This window comes from Tauraco erythrolophus, chromosome 5 (genome assembly GCF_009769465.1).
Source record: "Tauraco erythrolophus isolate bTauEry1 chromosome 5, bTauEry1.pri, whole genome shotgun sequence".
Lineage (NCBI taxonomy): Eukaryota > Metazoa > Chordata > Aves > Musophagiformes > Musophagidae > Tauraco > Tauraco erythrolophus.
In genome coordinates this window covers 80,801,644-80,819,996 of record NC_141469.1, presented here as the reverse complement: position 1 = coordinate 80,819,996, position 18,353 = coordinate 80,801,644, and the positions used below count along the sequence as shown (strand labels likewise).

Sequence of the window (18,353 nt, the reverse complement as noted above, 5' to 3'; positions counted from 1 at the left end):
CTGTTATAGATGCAAGGAACAAGGGAGACAGAAATTTGGTATTTTATATACTCCATATCACAGACTTCATGTGTTTTTCACATTTTTGTTAGCGTGACTACTCTTGATTTCTTGGCTAAACACTGAATTAACGTGTTTTCCACCAACTTCCCTGATCACACTATTTTGTTTCATTTAACAATGACCAAATAATGACTTGCAAAATTAGTAATTGTAGTAATTAAATAGGAGCACTTTTAAAATTTCTTCCACTATTAGGAGGAATTCTCCGAAGTATCAGCCAGAATCTCGTTTAAATAAATTTTTCTACTTCCATAAAACCAGGGAGATGCTGGCTGTATGCGTGTCCATATTGTGTTACTGATATTTCATACTGAATAACTAGCTGCATGATCTTTAGTGTGACATCCTAATGCTTTCCAAACCAACACAAGGAAATCATTTTTATGTTAGTATTTTGCTTCAGATCCAGAGGGTTCCCAAAGTACATTAAAGAATCCTTTATTCACGATGGAAACACAATGCTGTTTGTGAGATAATGTAGGAGTTAACGAATCAGCTATTTAAATCAAGAAGTTTCCATGGAAGTATTCAGTGTATGTGTGCTTATTCATGAAACCAAAGATTGTCCATCTGCAGTCGTTGGTAGCATTGACATTCTACACTGTGTTTCCCAAACGATTGCTTTTCTGAAATCAGAATTAGAATAGGAATGATTTAGAAGCTCCTCAGGAATAACCAGTGCAAGACAAAAGAGAACTAACAAAATTAAAAGTCTTTTCTGTATTTCCTTGTGCTTTTTTATTTTCGTATTAAATGACAACACCTGAAGCAGATAGAAAACTGGGATGGATATGAAAACCAGCTTGAATGTTTTACTAATAAGAGTTTTCCAAATTTCTAGGAAAATGTCTGGATCAGTTTCAACAGTTTGTCATCAGTCACAGGGGTTAGTACTAATTCTGGAAGAAGAAAATTCTTTTCCAAAGAATGATTATGGCCCATATATTTTCCCTATCTTTCATGGTACACATGCCCTGTAATCTGATCATCTTCGACAAGATTTTTGGAGTCTATCAGTGACTTCCTAAAGGTCCTCTTTGTTTCCATTGTAGGTCTTCAGTCTTCAAGCCTGTTAACTGCCCTTGTAACTGTCTGTTTCAGGTTTTAAACGCAGTTAGAATGTCAAACCACACCTATTCCAACCTACATGTGTAGAGAAATTATTTGCAGAACTTTCTAGTATTGCTTCCCTCCTTGTGTCATTTCCATCTTCTAAGGGAATTGAAATAAGTGAAAGATGTTGTATGGCTCTTTATTCTTTCTCTACATTTCTACCTCTATAAAGATGGATTGGGGTAGATTCAGAGACTACATTCTGTATGGAAAATTATATAGGCAGTAATAGGCATTGTATGGCAGAACTGTGGAAAAAAGATCACTTTATCTTGTCAACATTTGTAGATTTTGTGCTATTGTTGAGACTTTAGGTGTTGCTGTGGGGTTTAGAAGGTAGAAAATCAGTTTACAGTTACAGAGAATGAATTATTTTGTAGGCAAGCAAGCATAAATTTGTAGATCCTACACCAAAGTGACATTAAAGTGCAATTATTGTTATTTTTCTTGTCTGTTTTTATCCTTTCGACATTCATAGATAAAAAAAAATCAAAGCTATTCATACTGCTTACTTCTTGTGTTCTCATCTTCCACCTTGGCTTTAGATCATGAGAACCCTTCTTATACTGTTAGATGACTGCTTAAATCTGTGTTTCCAAATCCAGGCAGGATTTGAATTGAAATCCATTGAAATCAATGGATAAGCTGCCATTGATTTGAATCAATCCTTTTTTGGATGAAGATGTTCTGTTCTGCTGCAATTAGAAGAGTAGCACTCATTTAAAATGAAGGAAGGTGTGACATGTCCGGATTGTTATAGTACACACCTAGGTTCTAACCAGGCTTGCACAAGATTTTTAGGTACAGACATTGGCTACAAGACAATAATAATAATATTCATAAGATAATAATCTTGATTAGAATTTGTGCTAGTAATCTTCTGCATTCATATTTACCTGCTATGGCAAGCAAATGTTATTCAAGATATTCCTCCTTTTTGGAAATTTCATAATTATAGTATAGATATTTGTTTTAGAAAAATAACCCTGTTTATAGTTAACCATAAAATATGTGATAAATCCAACATAATGTTACTCAGCATAGCCTCTAGTAAACGTGATAACCGTGATAATACCTTAAAAAAATAAAATGCTGTCAGAAACAGAGTGATCTAAACCATCTTCAGTTCTGAATCATCAATTTCCATATCTAGAATTTCAAGCCTATTCATTTTGCATTTTTTTTACTGCACTTACATATTTTTTTTCCACAGGGTAATTGGTTCCCCTTCACTTTCACTGCTTTTTTTTGTTTGGTTTGTTTTTTTTTATTTCAGCTAAACTGGTGCTTTTGGTATTACTTAGTAACTATGACATAGCTTTATTCTAGTGCTGGGTGTCTTGTCCTGAGAGAGCAGCAGATCCCACGAAAGTATACATCAGCTGTTGTCCCCTAGACCCTAGTTCCCTTCTCCTTGAAGACTAAGTACAACTTGGTAATGAAGTCAAGTTTGTAGTCATGAGTCCTGTCTTTCAAATTGAGCTAGCTTGAGCGTGGGCTGCCAGATACTGTCCAGAATGCTTGATGATCTTTACCTGTAGTAGGTGATAACCCACAAACAAGTAATCATTTTCACATGCTTATGGGACTCTTAAGATGTCTCCTCCTAGCCTGGAATCATTCCTTTCAATTGCTAGTTTCCTTCAGATTGCACATTGACATTATTTTATGTACTATTGTCAGATGTCTCTTCCATTCACATTATTCTTATTCTCAGTTATATTATTCTTATTCCCAATAGGTACCAGCAGTAATTCTCTTTGACTAAGACAGAATTCTGTTGTTTTATCTCCCTGTCTGGTGACTGCCCTTTAAAGATGTGGATTGTTTGTGTGAAATGACTCATACAGCGGCACTGATGGAAATTTTAACTATTGGCTGTCCGAGTAAGGTAAGTTAAAGGACAAGGATCAGATGAAAAGCAAGTTACTTGTCTTTCTTTTTGAAATCTGAGTGATTTAAACTAGATGTGAAGGGGGTGGGGGGTATTATCAGACTTAGAGGATTAACAGCCGAGGACGGCCCTCCATTGTCTGATGAAAGGAGTGTAGGCAGGTGCCTTCGGCCTGCTGCCTCAGTGATACTAGGGGGTGATATGTGTAGTCAAGAGCAACACACAAGTTGCCTAGAGGTTAAAGAGAATCCCAAAAATAACAGCTCAGGTAATAAAACTTCCCCCCCTAGGGGTGCTGTGGGGTCGAAAGCCCAACTTACGTGCTTCTATACGAACGCACGCAGTATGGGCAATAAACAAGAGGAACTGGAAGCTCTTGCTATCCGGGGAAACTACGACATAGTTGCCATCACTGAAACATGGTGGGATGACTCATATAACTGGAGTGCTACCATGGATGGCTACAAACTCTTCAGGAGGGATAGGAGAGGTAGAAGGGGTGGTGGGGTTGCCCTGTATGTAAGGGAAGATCTAAACTGTTTAGAGTTAAATGTTGGGGATGACCTAGTAGAATGTCTGTGGGTGAAAATCAAAGAGGGGCCTATGAAGGCGGATATTGTAGTGGGTATCTGCTACAGGCCACCCTATCAGGACAGTGAGACTGATGAGCTATTCTTTAAACAACTGGGGGAAGTCTCGCGCTCACTAGCCCTTGTCCTTATGGGTGACTTTAACCTGCCTGAGGTCTGTTGGAAGTATAACATGGCAGTCAGGAAACAGTCTAGGCGGTTCCTGCAGAGTGTGGAGGACAACTTCCTCTCACAACTGGTTAGTGAACCGACTAGAGAAGGAGCTCCCCTAGACCTGCTGTTTGTGAACAGAGAAGGTCTTGTGGGAGATGTGAAGGTTGGAGGACGCCTGGGGCTTAGTGACCACGAGATAATAGATTTGGGAACATCTCAAAAGAAAAAGGGATGTCTACAAGTCTTGGAAGAATGGGCAGGCATCCAGGAATCAATACAGGGAGGAAGTTAGGGCATGTAGGGAGATAATCAGGGAGGCAAAAGCCCAATTGGAACTTAGACTAGCCTGCTCCGTAAGGGACAACAAAAAGTCTTTCTATAAATATATTAATAACAAAAGGAAGGCTAAAGATCACCTCCAGCCCCTACTGGACTCAGGGGCTACGTTAGTCACTAGGGATGAGGACAAGGCTGAGGTCCTTAATGCCTTCTTTGCCTCAGTCTTTAATAATAAGGTCAGCAGTTCCCAGGTGAGCTGGCCTTCGGTGTCTGAGTGCAGGGAGGGAGAGCAGATCGAAGCTCCTGTGATCCAAGAGGAACGGGTCAAGGATCTGCTCCTTCGGCTGGATGCCCACAAGTCTATGGGGCCTGATGGTATCCACCCGAGAGTCCTGAGAGAGCTGGCGGATGTCATTGCCAAACCCCTGTCCATTATCTTTGGGCAGTCTTGGCTCACTGGGGAAGTTCCGCTGGACTGGAGGCTGGCGGATGTTACCCCCATTTACAAAAAAGGGCGGAAGGAGGATCCGGGGAACTACAGGCCTGTCAGTCTGACCTCGGTGACGGGCAAAGTCATGGAACAGGTTATCTTGAGTGCTATTAATGAGCACATACAGGTTAACCGGGTGATCAGGCCCAGTCAATACGGGTTTATGAAAGGCAGGTCTTGCCAATCAAACCTGATCACCTTCTATGACAGGGTGACCCGCCTGGTTGACGAGGGAAGGGCTGTGGATGTAGTTTTCCTGGACCTCAGTAAAGCCTTTGATACAGTTTCTCATAGTGTTCTGGTGGAGAAACTGGTAACTGCTGGCCTGGATAGGCACACCCTCCTTTGGGTTAAAAACTGGCTGGATGGCCGGGCCCAAAGAGTGGTGGTAAATGGGGCTAAATCCGGCTGGAGGCCGGTCACCAGTGGGGTTCCCCAGGGCTCAGTGCTGGGTCCAGTTCTGTTTAACATCTTTATCAATGACCTCGATGAGGGGATTGAATGTACCCTCAGTAAATTTGCGGATGACACCAAGCTGGGAGGCTGTGTCGATCTGCTCGAGGGTAGGGAGGCCCTTCAGAGGGATTTGAACAGACTGGATCGTTGGGCTGAGGCCAATGGCATGAGCTTTAATAAGGCCAAGTGCAGAGTCCTTCACTTGGGGTATAAAAACCCCAAGCATCGCTATAGGCTCGGGGAGGAGTGGCTGGAGAGCTGCCTGGCGGAGAAGGACCTGGGGGTCTTGGTTGACTACCGGCTTGATATGAGCCAGCAGTGTGCCCAGGTGGCCAAAAAGGCCAATGGGATACTGGCATGTATCAAGAATAGTGTGACCAGCAGGAGCAGGGAAGTGATCCTGCCCCTGTACTCGGCACTGGTGAGGCCGCACCTGGAATATTGTGCCCAGTTTTGGGCCCCTCGCTTTAAGAGAGATATTGAGCTCCTGGAGCGAGTCCAAAGAAGGGCGACTAAACTGGTCAAGGGGCTGGAAAATAAAACTTATGAGGAGCGGCTGAGGGAGTTGGGGCTGTTTAGCCTGGAGAAGAGGAGGCTGAGGGGAGACCTGATTACGGCCTATGAATACTTGAGAAAAGATGGTGGGGAGGTGGGGGAAGGGCTCTTTACATTAGTGATGGGTGATAGAACAAGAGGAAATGGGCATAAGCTTAGTCAGGGGAGATTCAGGTTGGATGTTAGGAAGTATTTCTTCTCTGAAAGGGTTGTCAGCCACTGGAATAAGCTGCCCAGGGAGGTGGTTGAGTCCCCATCCCTGGATGTGTTTAAGAATAGGGTGGATGAGCTACTTGAGGATATGGTTTAATGGGGATTAGGGATGGTTGGACTCGATGATCTCTAAGGTCTTTTCCAACCTAGAAATCTATGAAATCTATGAAATCTATGATAAGCCAACAGCCTAGCTTTTGCACAAGATAGAGTACAGAAATGTAGCAGGCAGTCATTGTAACAAACAAGATAGGGAGGAGGTGGAGGAGCCTTGACCATTCCCTCAGTAATGCCTTTCTGCAGGAAGAACTTAGCTGACCAGAGTATTGACAGCTCTCTGCTACTGAGCCTCTGAAAACAAATCTAATTTATTCTAATTTGCCAGTACAATAAAAATTACAATGAAGAATCTTAACTTCTTCCCTAAGTGGCTTTTCTTAGAAACAAAATTGCTAATTAACAGTGAAATATTACTTTATAGCTGTGATTGTTACACTCACTCCAATTTGTCATAGAAGTTTGGTAGCATTTTCCTAGAGAAGCCATCATTGCCATAATTAAGAATAGTGGAAAATGTGGAATGACTGTCAGTTGCAGGTTAAAAAACACCTCCATAGATGAGCTGTCTCTGGATGTTAAGCTCTGTAGCCAAAAGAAGCCCAGAAGATAACTAAGTCCTTCCTGCACTGCTTGCTGTCATTTGCAAAGAAAGCTTAGCCACTCCTACTGATAATTTTGTTTTCTGGAAACATTATCTTGACATTACTGGTACCTAAAAGTGGTAAGGTGTTTGTCTATCTCTTTAGCTCAACCTGAAAGAGCAGGCCCTAATTTTTCAGTTGCCCTTCCCATTAATCTCTGTCCCTTTTGGCCAGGGTGTTTCCACCGGGAATACAAGGTCCTGCTAGCGCAGGCTAGAGGTTCCATGATTAGGTATTGCTCAGAAAATTAGTGAGGTGAGGAGGCTAAATATGGGATAATGTGTATGTATGATGCAGGATATTGCCCCCATAAATTCCAGCTACCCACAGTTGACAACTGTCTGTTGTCTTTCATGGTGTAGCTCTATCGTTAGGGCTCATTTCCTTACTCCGTTTGATATCCTTACATATATTTTATGTGATAAAATGCCAGTTACAAGGGAGAGCAGCAGACATGCTGTCTGAATTGTGCACTGAATGGTGCTGAACATGATGTAGAAAAGAGAGGATTGTGTGAGTAGGCCAGGAATGAAAGGGAGAATGATGAGTACAGGATCTGCAGGAAAAGCAAAAAGAACTGAGACTGGAGAATGGTTTGATGAAAGCAAAAATGGAAACAGAAATGAAACAAGAATAACGAGAAACTAATAGGAGGACAAGCAAAGAAAGGAGAATTGTAGAATAATAACAGATAGAAATTGGGTTGAGAGAGGAGAGAATAAGGAAGGAAACTGAGGTGATAAAAAGGCAAAAGACACAAGAGAAAAATCTGCCCTAGTGGACCAGAGATTCCAAGGTAAATAGAGCTGGTAGAAAAGCACAATGTTTTGACAGTAGGGCTCTGTGGTGGCAAGCCCTTTTGCCTCTGCAGGTGTATGGGAAAGAACTCTCAAACAGTTCTCTCTGTGATCAGCCAACCATAAACTGTGTGCAAGGGGAAGAGATGGGCTCCTCTGATGCCATCTGTCTTAATGACTGTTCTGCTCCTCCACTGTTCTTTCAAGTGCCTGAACTTATGTGATCCTGCTGAAGTCAGTGACAGTGATGAGTGCTGAAGTCTTCAGTAGGTCCACCGAGTTCTGTGATACTTATACACAGACCTTGGACCTCCTCACGCCTCCATTTCTAAGGACACTAAGATGGTAGACATTTGAGCTGAAGGAGGATTTATAATGGCTACAAGCAACTGAAGACTTGTTACACTGCTGAAAAGTGTTCTGTAGCCACACAAACATTATTCAGTGGGTGCTGTGCCAATTTGCTTTGCAGTCTTTGGACATCTACTGTTCAGTCAGTCACCAGGCTGGAGCAATGCAAAACAAAGGGCTCTGAACTCTCACTGAGGTCGTTTGATTTCAGGATCGAACTTCAAATCCTTTCTTACTCCAGTGGGAGCTGCTGATAATGCCACAGATAGCTTGTTCCACACAATAAAGCAGGGATGCTGAATCTAAAGTACATATCAACTGAAAAGAATTAACTCGTTATGCTCATTTATCACAACAAGCAGAAACCATTATTACCCCATCCAACATGAACACTGACACTTGGAAGATAACTGTAAGATGGAATATGCACATTCAGAAATTTAGGGATGTAAATATATGCAGGTAGAGACTCAAGCCAATGCTTGCAAGAATGTGGATTATTGAACATCTGCAACATATTCTATGTATTACTCTAAAGCATTTTTAGGTAGCGCTTTAGTTTCATCACTAGAATCATTAGCACACGATTGTGTTTGCAGTGATCATGCTGTATCCCACTGCCATCGCTCTTCTTCCAGCTTTGGCTTGTGTTAGCCTTTGTCTCTAGCTAATTACTACTGAAGTCAGAAAGAGTCTTTCCAATGAAACTTAATGAGAAATCAGTCAGGCTGCAAGCTCTAATGGCTGGTGCATCATGGTGTGCTTGCTGCAGTGCTCTTTTCCTTCAAGACTGTTTTCTTGTCTGCTGGGATCAGAATACATCTAGTTTCCTTCAGAACTGCTGTTAGGCTGGGGTCTACAATTTACTGTTTGGTACTTTTTTCTTAGGTTCATCAAATCAAGAAAATCAGTTTTCTCTGGAACAATAATAGAGACAGTCCTCATTTGAATAACATTTATAAACTCTTTAAGCCAGTGGTTGTAATGACAGCATAATTATGTAGCTCTCTTATAGTTTGCAAATAACGTAAGAGACAAATAGCTACTATAAAAGCTTCCAAAGTTTGTGTATTATGGCCCTGACAGTAAAAAAGATTAAAAAAAAATCTTAATTTATCTTTTTTGTAAAACAGCGTACACTGACTAATACAGGCAGGAAAATCTTCCCTCTTTAACACGTTATTTCGAAAATTGTAGCAAAAATACATAAGACTTTTTAAAACAAAACAATGTTTAAAATTGGATCCTACAAATGCCCATCTGAAGATGCAGCTGGAACCCTTTAATCATCCGAAGTGATTTGTTTCACCTGTTTACGGGGTGTCTGTAAACTCAAATGGGAAAAAAAGTAATCAATTCAGCCACAGATTGTAACAGGAAATTTGGACTTGACAAAGGAAGAGACTGAGAGAAAATCATAATGCTTGCATATAAGTGGCTTGTCAACAGCAGACAGCAGAGTGCGCTTCCTTCATGAATACACAGATGTTGTTATTCCCTCAAAATAGAAGCTGGTTTTGAAACCTTGTATTTGGAATCACTGGTGATTAAGAAAGGTAGGGAAATTGCTATGAATCCGTGCCCTTATTTAAAACATGTTGTGGAAAATCCTATAAAAACTGTCTGTAAGGTAGATACAGTAGACTAAAGGGGATGGAATGAACTGTGAGATTTTGGAGGCGTTTTTTATATGATGAAAACAAAATCTTTAACTTTTGCATTCTTTAATCTTTATCTTCTATCTACTAGCGCCAAGCTCTGTCTTTCTTGTGAGAGTGGTCTGTATTCATTCATTCATTTAGACTGACTTTCTCTGCAGGAACAGTGACTATGGGCATTTTTGTAGGACTGTCTCTGACTGGTTTTGGTGGCCTGAATCATGGAATCATAGAATGGCACAGGCTGGAAGGGACCTTAGAGATCATCTAATCCAACCTCCCTGTCACAGGCAGGGACGCCTCTCAACTAGACTAGGCTATTCAAGGCTCCGTCCAACCTGGCCTTGAACACCTCCAGGGAGGGGGCATCCACAACTTCTCTGGGCAATTTATTCCAAAGTCTTACCACCCTCGTACTGAAGAATTTCTTCCTAAAATCTAATCTAAATCTGTTCTCTAATCTAAATCTGTTCCCTTCTCTGAAGGATCTACAGTGAACAATGTTATTGTTACACAGTGATCACCCTAAAGCTCACAGCATAAAGGAAGAGTGTATAGCAGCATGATAGATAAACAAACACTTTGTACATTTGAGAGATCAGTGGGCAATATCCTAGGGGATAACTTGACCTTAATTTACGCAGAGGGGTAAATGGGCTGCTCTTGGTGAATGGCTGTCATTCTTTAACCAGGGGGCGGGGGGTGGTTGCACTGCATTTTTGCTGAAATCGGAATTAGCGTCCAATGCCTTGCTTTTGGGTATGTCTTAACAGAAACCTTAAAACAGGAATGTTGAAATTCTTCAGTATAGCTGAGTTCTCATAAACAGTGCGACGACTTCTACTTGAGGAACGTTTTGGTAACTGACAGTGGGCTGGATTTTTATAAGGATGTAATTGATTTTACACAATGTATTTTATATCTGTGCATATTGATACAAAAGAGATAACACTTTGCTTTGGTCTGTCTCATAAAATGATGGACTAACTGACTTGCCCTGACAGAAGGGCTTCTGTTTCTCCTGTTCTTTCAATACAATCTACCCGGGCTATCAAGGACCAATATCACTGCAGTCTGCAAAACCAGCTCCATCTGCACAGACCACAACGCACTCTGTTATTGCCTACATTTCTGACACTGTCATCTTAATGGCTTCCTTCCTGTTCCTGCAGTTATTTTGGAATAATTTTATTTTAGATAAACACAAATGTGTGAACAATACAAATTTCTATCCTGGTTGGTAAATCTGTCAGAAATACATGCGTATAGGCAATAATATAAAAAAAATAAAAAAAGCAAACCCCAAAACTCCAACCCTTGACTATCTTGTGCTGCAAGCTACGTTGCATAGTAAATCACAGATACATCTTTTAATACTTTTCATTAAGCTATAAATAAGGGCACTGAGAAAATGTGTTTAAGGCTAAGACTCTGTCTAAAGTGAACTTCTCATGTGAACATATGGATCAAACTTGTCAAATGTTGTTTCCTGCCTGGAACAAGAAGACTTGGGACTAGTCGCTGTTGTAAATGTTGCTTATACTCCTCAAGATATTGGTGTATCAACCTCATTTTTTTTCACTAGATCTTTTGAAAGCAGCTTGTTAGGTAGAATATTTACTCAATACAAAACAAAGAGGAAAAAAATAGCTGTTATGCCTATATTTATTTCCAGACTGTCTCAGTATGTTATCAATAACGTCTTACATGAATTTTGGCCAAAACCCCAAAAGATTCTGTCTTTTTGCTTGATTGTTATTAGTTTGTACCAGAGCAAGAAATGGATTGTTTTTCCTATGTCTCTGACAGTCTGAGTCTTGTAGCCATTGCATCAGAATGTTCTGCAGAAACTATTTCACCTCTTTTCTCAGAAAGAAAGAGAATTGTCAAACCCAGAAAATCATTTTAGGCCCTCAAGTCATAAAGAGTCCTTTATATTTCACCTCTTGATTTTTGAACCTTTAGTGCTTTCCTGTTCAACTTTTTCTCTCCAGTTTTGAGGACTGGAATTTTTCAGAGGGCAGCCTAGATACTGAAATCCAGAAATATGATGTGCTTCATCTTAAAATACAAATTGGGAAACAGAGAAACGGAGAAGGGATTTCTTATTTGAATTCTATAGTTTGACTGACAAAGCAGTGATAGTAATAAGAGTGACAATTTTAAAAGCATATCTTGCATTTTTCCCTTCATGATATGCAGTGACCAAGGCTAATTCATGAAGTCATGATTATGAAGTCATCTGTTAGTTTGGAAATAAAAAGCTGTATAGAACTTTAGTTTGAGGGTAGGGCGGGTAGTATTTTGTGTAGTTATGTGAAACCAGAGGCAGTAAAGCCAACTAACAATGAAGTGGCATCTTGTGGAGAAAAACAGCACAGTGAGTTTACAGAAACTCCCTTCATCCATTTCTTCAGAGGAAAATATTCTCAGATGTGAGAGGGAAATATCTCTGGGGAAAATGGCCTGTAAAGCACAAGAAACCTGAAAATAAATCCATCTATCTTTTTGGTTTTCTTGTTCCTATGTTCATCTCTCTCTCTCATTCCAGTCTTCAGTGTAAATTCTTTCTTCTTTTACATGGAAACCATTTACTTTGAGACAACAGAGTTTGAGAGAAGGGGAGTGAGAGAGGGGCCAAAGGCTGCAATTCTGTTTGGGCTGGGCTCTGTGCAGGGGACAGCAGCTGGCTGGGTGATGCAGGTTTCCTGCCTGCCATTGCTTCAACCTCTTCTCTTCACTGGTGAGCCAAGCACAGAACACCCAGTACCAAGCACATGTACAAGAATGCAAGTACCAGTGTGTATCTTCTTGGTGTGCATCTTTTGCTGACGCCACTGCCAAATGACTACAACACAGGGTCATGCCCTGTGCACTTTGTATCCTAAACCATTAGACGTATTTGAGATAATTTTCTCACATACACGTTTTCCTATACTTCAGCGTTTCTGAGCACACAGGACAGGTAACAGGTATTTAGCCCCCAATTCCGATAATGTTATTGTACATCAAAGATGGTCATGTATAGTTTGGCAGGAGTATTAGTTTAAAATGTTTATGGCACATGAAGGGCTTGAGCAGTTTGTCCCAGGAATAGGAACTCAAGCAGAGACAGATATCAAAATGTATTCTACTGGAAAGATAATACATTTTTCAACGTGCCAGCTCTGCTCTCTATGAAGCATCTATGAGGAGAAGCCCAAAGCTCTTGGTTTGCTCCTGAACATTGTCTATGGTCAGGCTTAAATCTTATTTTTTTTCAAATAGTGTCTAGAGTATGGCTGGCATCTCTTCAGAAACAATAAAAGCCCCAAAAAGCTGCTATAGTAGTGTTTCATTTGAAAAGAGGGAACTTTAAAACCTTGAGGAAGCTTATTAAAAAGAAATGAGAAGGGCAACTGAACGGAAACAGAGACTGCTAATAACAAGAATCAATCATATTCTGAAACATGGAGATTATCTGATTATCTACTATTTTATTAGTGAAGGTTCATTTGATTTTGAGTCTGGTGTTCAGCAAAGTGAGTGGAGGGGTGTGGGAAATAAAAGGCTGGGCCCATGGCTCTTGGATTCTGATTCTCATTCTGCTGCAAGTTGTTTAACTTTTCAATCAAATTTTTAAAATCATCCATCTTGATGTCAACATTTTATCCATGTCTATAACATGCTGTGTAGTCATACTTAAGTGAGCTGTCTGAGGCACCAAAGGTAAGAGTCTTTTAGCTCTAATTTTAATAGCCTTATTCCTTTTAAAAATAAAGTCATAGACACAGTTCCGTGGAATAAATACAAATAGGAAGTTTCATAACAGCTCAGTTGGACTAGACAAATATAAAATAAAGTGCTGTATGTGCCTGTACATTAAAAAAAAAAAAAGGTATTTCATTCTATCAAAAGGACTGAAAAAAGGGGAAAAGACAAAGTTGTTATTGAAATCATAACAGGACTTTGGGAAATGATCAAGTTTTAAGTTTTAAAAATGGTGATTTACTTTGATAATCTCCTAATTTGAAGTTAATTATTGGACTTTCATTATTAATGGCTCAATGAGGCAGCAAATTGTAACAGATCCAGGGCTGATGTCAACACAACATGTGAGGAAAGTTTTGTGATTAAACAAGTGCATGAAAGTGGAATTCTCTTTAACATTGAACTTTATTTTGTCATTCTTTTGTTGCAATACCTTTGACTCTGCAAGTAGCTGAACTGAAAAATAGGCTGGGGTTTTTGCAGAGTATAGGGCTAGGATAGATGGGTAACATTTGGCAGAATATAATCTTTAGAAAGGATTAAGTCAAATCCATTGTTTTTTTCTTTCCTAAATATTTGTTAAAATAAAATTACATAGGTCTTTCTGATGATATTATGTTGACCCATGTTGAGCAGCAGCAAGCCTTGTAGGCTGTTTTGCAGTTATGCAGAGCATTGGTGTATCGTAAATGTAATTTTATTTACATTTGTATGAAATGTTGGTATATATATGTAATTCTTTTCAATTATTTTTGCATATAAAGAAATCTAATATTTATATATAAAATAGCTCTTCAGAGACCAAAAGTTTGCTTGCGTACTAGGAAGAAAAGAAATGGTAAGATGTGAATAGGATCAGCAATTTCTCACTGTCACTTTTAGAATACCCTGTTTAACTCCAGAGCACTTGCTTTTCTGAAGAGTTGAACTTGTTGAAATGAGAAAGTCCTTATGGAATTGCCGAGTTAACAATAACTGAGGAAGTCATACTGTAAATGTGTCTAATAACACGAAAAAATAGAAAAAAAATATACTAAGTGCTCTACTGAAGGCAAGTTATTTTATGCTGTATTGCTACACCTCCAAACTTCCACTTTAACCATCAGATGGAGTTAAGACACTTGGCCTGTAGGATCATGCACTGGCCAGTGGCAAGGGCATATTGGCTCCAGAACTATCCCTTATCCAGTTTATCTTAGGCTATTTTAAAAGCTTATCCCCATAAGGTAGCTAAAGGAACTATTGCGCTGGAAGTGATGTGACTGTGGTACTGTGTGGCACAAGCTAGAGAACGAATGAATGAATGCCTCTGAAGCAGTATGGTGTAAAATCTGTGATGCTTCTGGTACTCAGGCTGGCCTGGTTAAATCTACGTGTGGCATCTCTGCAGTAGACTGCAAACAGGCTGTTGGAAAAGAAGCAGAAGGCAGGGGAAAGTGTGGTCAGAAGTGTGAATAAACCCACATAAATTTAATTCTATGTTCAATGACCAGGTAGTCATACAGCAGTCTTGGATACTTTCATCCTCAGCTCCAGATGCAGCACACCCCACTGCAGGAACTGCCTGCTCCACCGAAGTGTGTGTCAGTCCAGTGATTTCACAGTGCATGCAACTTAGACAACATGGCCTACAGAATCAGATGTGAAAGGAAACGTGCTGCCTGTGACATCTGCTCAGTGATGTCTAGACTCACGGTCACTCATTCATAGAATCATAGAGTGGTTTGGGTTGGAAGGGACCTCAAAGATCATCTAGTTCCAACTCCCCTGTCCTGGGCAGGGACACCCTCCACTACACTAGACTGCGAATATTTGGATGTTCTAAAAGGATCAGTGAAGCATATCACAACATACTTCTAGTGAGTTGCAACCCATGACCTTTCAGTATTTTGGGATGTTAACAATTTCTACTGGAAAATCATCTGATATGATCCCATCATTTTCATTCCTTTAGTAGCTTTATCCTAATTTAGTAGTTTTGTTTTGTTTTGTTTTAATTTTTAAATGAACATGAATGTGTAAGGATAAGTTTACTGGTCAAAACTAAAGCAGAGTGTCCTTTCTGAAGCTGTGAAGCACTGGCTGAACTTTTACAGGAGGCAAGTGGGAACCAAAGTTTTAAAAAATGTCCACCCAGCAGATCCATGTCCTGCGATAGAGCAGTCTGTACATCCAAGGACATTCCTTGGGATTTACTTTGACCCTCAGTTTTCCTCTTAACTCTGCAGAACTGTTCAGCAGAGGTATCCAGAGAATGATTAAAGGTTAAATCACAGGTGTGGTGTGGTGTAAAAGGAAAAGGAATAGCAGTGTGAATAGGGAAGCAGAGATAGACTGTTCTTCTCTTTGCTTTACATGCTGTTCCTTGGTACTACAGAGAGCTCACCTGAACACAGCTGTGGCATTGTTCACGGTGATCCCCCCAAGGGAAGATTTCGATCTGCCTTTGGGGGCAGGTGAGCTTGGAAGATGTGGTGGGGTGGAAATTGTGATTTCTTCAGGGGATTTTCAGACAAGAAATAGAACAGAGTGAATAACAGTAGTAATTGACTCACTTCTGAGCACCATTGTCTCACATTGCTAAACCAAGTAAACATTTCCAATATATTTGTATCTGACCAATACACTTCAGTCAGCGTGGAGAAGAGCTATTCTTTACTCACTCCGGGAATGCACTCTTTGGATTCCCAAGGAACTGTATTCATCCTCATTTCCAGTTTCCTAGCGTAGGTTTAGAAACTTTCAGGGTAGTAAGTACTACATCTCTGTGGATGCTTTTGTTAGAAGAATTAAAAACCTTACAGAGCATCCTTGTAACTGCTCAGCTAATGACATGATTAGCTGCAGCAATAACAGTTAAATCCTCAGCATCAACTAAAAACCTTTTATCTTTCTGAAAGCCTCAAGCTAGATGAGAATTTTAATCTAAACTCAAATTGACAGTGGAATAAATCTCTGCCTGGTTAAAGGTAGTATCGCTGGCTTTACACTACCTCCTGCATTATCAAGGAGAAGTAACAGTTGGGAACAAGGTGCATCACTGGCAAGAGGAAAGTGTACTGATTTCCCCCTGTCTTCACCCATCCCTCGAGCAGAGAGGTAGAAGAGTTGCTAAGAAACTCATTTTCTCTTTCATTTTTAGCTTTAAGGAACAGAAATGCGTCTGGCTGAGAATGCTACCTAAAATTTACAATTAGTAGGGCAAACAGAAAAGCGTTATTATGAGCTTGTTCACAGCACAGACAAAAGGTACAGTAAAATGTTTCCCCATCTTCGCACCTGGAAACAAGAAATAATGTTTCAGAAGATGGATTGAACCTTATAAAATCTTAACTACCACCACCAGAAAGTGCTACAGTTCTGCCAAGTCAATCAGACAATATGCATAACATGGTTAGAATATGTAGAAAGGAGTTTTGTGAGTAGTTTCACTGCATTGCACAAAGGAATAAAAGATCCAAAGTATAAAGTGATCTGGTTTTCTGAATGAGAATTCAGGAATTTATTTGATCTCTAAAGCATGGGATAAGTTATTTCTCCAGTACAGCAAATGTGAAAATGTGAAAATGACCTTAAAGAAAGGAACATTTCCTAGGGGGGACACACAGCACCTTCTGAGAAAGATGGTCCATCAGAGCATCTCTGTTAGAAATCTGACAACTACATCTCCCCTTTACTCTACAGAGGCTGCAGCTGTCCCATTCCATTGTTGTCAAGAGCACAAAGGTAAAGTTTTTCCCTGTCCTGTTTTCTTTCACAGTCACAAAGGCTTGTTTAGCTGAGAGTAATCAGAAAAAAAATCAAGCACTTTAAAACCATGTTCTTACCAGACCTCTGGATGTGCACAGATGGCAATGTAAATAGTCCCATTAGTTAAAATCAGGAGGAACCAAGCAGTTTAGAGCTGTCTGTGAGAAGAGCTGTTAAAAACAGAGGCTGAAGTGATTTCTGAAGAGGAGGCAAATGCCTCTGCCAGCTGCAGAAATACAAAGAGGAGGGAAATTTGAAATCCTCTCCCTTCACACACAATCTCTGCAACTCCTTATCAGTATGAATTAGATGACACTGGCTGAGGGATGGGTACAGTTTTCACAAGTGGGGAAGCAAAACCCTGAGCAATGGTTGCTGTTACAGAAAGAGTATTAAAAAACGGAGCGCAGAGAGCAGCTGAAGTCAGACAGAAGGAGTGTTGGGTGTAAAAGACAGCAAGAGAGTAAAATCAATGAAAGGCTGAAGGAGAAATAGCAAAGACAGGGAGAAAAACAGTGTGTTAGGGAGAGATCTTAAAGGAGTACAGAGGAACACAATCCGTGAACTATTGAGGGCTCTGCCTCCTGTAATTTAATGATTATGATCTCTGAATTTTTATTTCAGCAAAGAATCTGATCTCAATCTCTCACCCCTAATCTTTTCCTCTCTTTTCTCACCTGTCCACAGCTATGGCTGTCATGGAGTAGATGCTGGCGAAGACAGCTGTGATTGGGAAGAAGTTGTGGAAGCGGCAGTAAGCCTCTCCAAAGTACCACTCGCTGTGCAGCGCATAGATGAAGTTGATGAGAGTATTGAAAGCAGCCATGGATGCATCGGAGAAGGCCAGGTTCACCAGGAAGTAATTGGTCACTGTCCTCATGCGCTTGTGAGCCAGGATAATCCAGATGACAATGAGATTTCCAAAAACGGCCACTGCCACCACGCCACCGTAAGCCAGAGACCACAGGGCAATGCGCCAAGAGGGTTGCACGAACTGATTGGAGAAGTTGGCTGCTGAGGACGCTACAGGGGGAGAAGTGTTTCCAGCTGGTGCTCCCAGTGCTTGTCCCCAGGGATCGCCCGCTGCAGCAAGGCTCATGTTCCACCTGCTGCTCATGCTCACATTCCAGTTGGCTGTGGGAACAGAAGTCATCTTGGATGTTCCTCTCCTCTCTTCCAGGAATGAAACGCCTCTCCCACCTCCCTCTCCCAACCCTCCAAAATCCCCACTAACAGGTGAGAAGAGGAAAGGAAGAAAAAAGGAAGTGAGGCAGCATAGCAGGTACTGGGAAGGAGAGATCTGTCAGAAAAAGCTCTGGCTATGGTGTTCAAACTTGGAAATGCTGTACCAGCTGGGTCAGGAGAGCTACCTCTGGGTAGGACAGCATCCCATTCCTCCTCTGTACGGCCACCTCTTGCTTTTGGTTTTGCTGAAGGAGAAGGGGAGTGGGAGCCAAGGCACATTTTATAGGCTTGCGAGTTCCCAGCGTCATGAAGGGAGCGGAGCGATAAGCTCTGCCGGCTGTTAAGATAACACCTC

The 18,353-nt window shown here is 40.8% G+C and overlaps 1 protein-coding gene across 1 annotated transcript in view; it reads right to left on the bottom strand.

Moving 5' to 3' along the window:
- The window catches only part of TACR3 (tachykinin receptor 3), a 43,709-nt gene extending 25,743 nt beyond the window's left edge, over window positions 1-17,966 (bottom strand). Inside the window, exon 1 of the mRNA XM_086611856.1 lies at window positions 17,491-17,966. Within this exon, the coding sequence (XP_086467982.1) occupies window positions 17,491-17,966 (476 nt within the window). The remainder of the gene's footprint in view (window positions 1-17,490) is intronic.
- Between the last annotated feature and the right edge of the window lie 387 nt (window positions 17,967-18,353).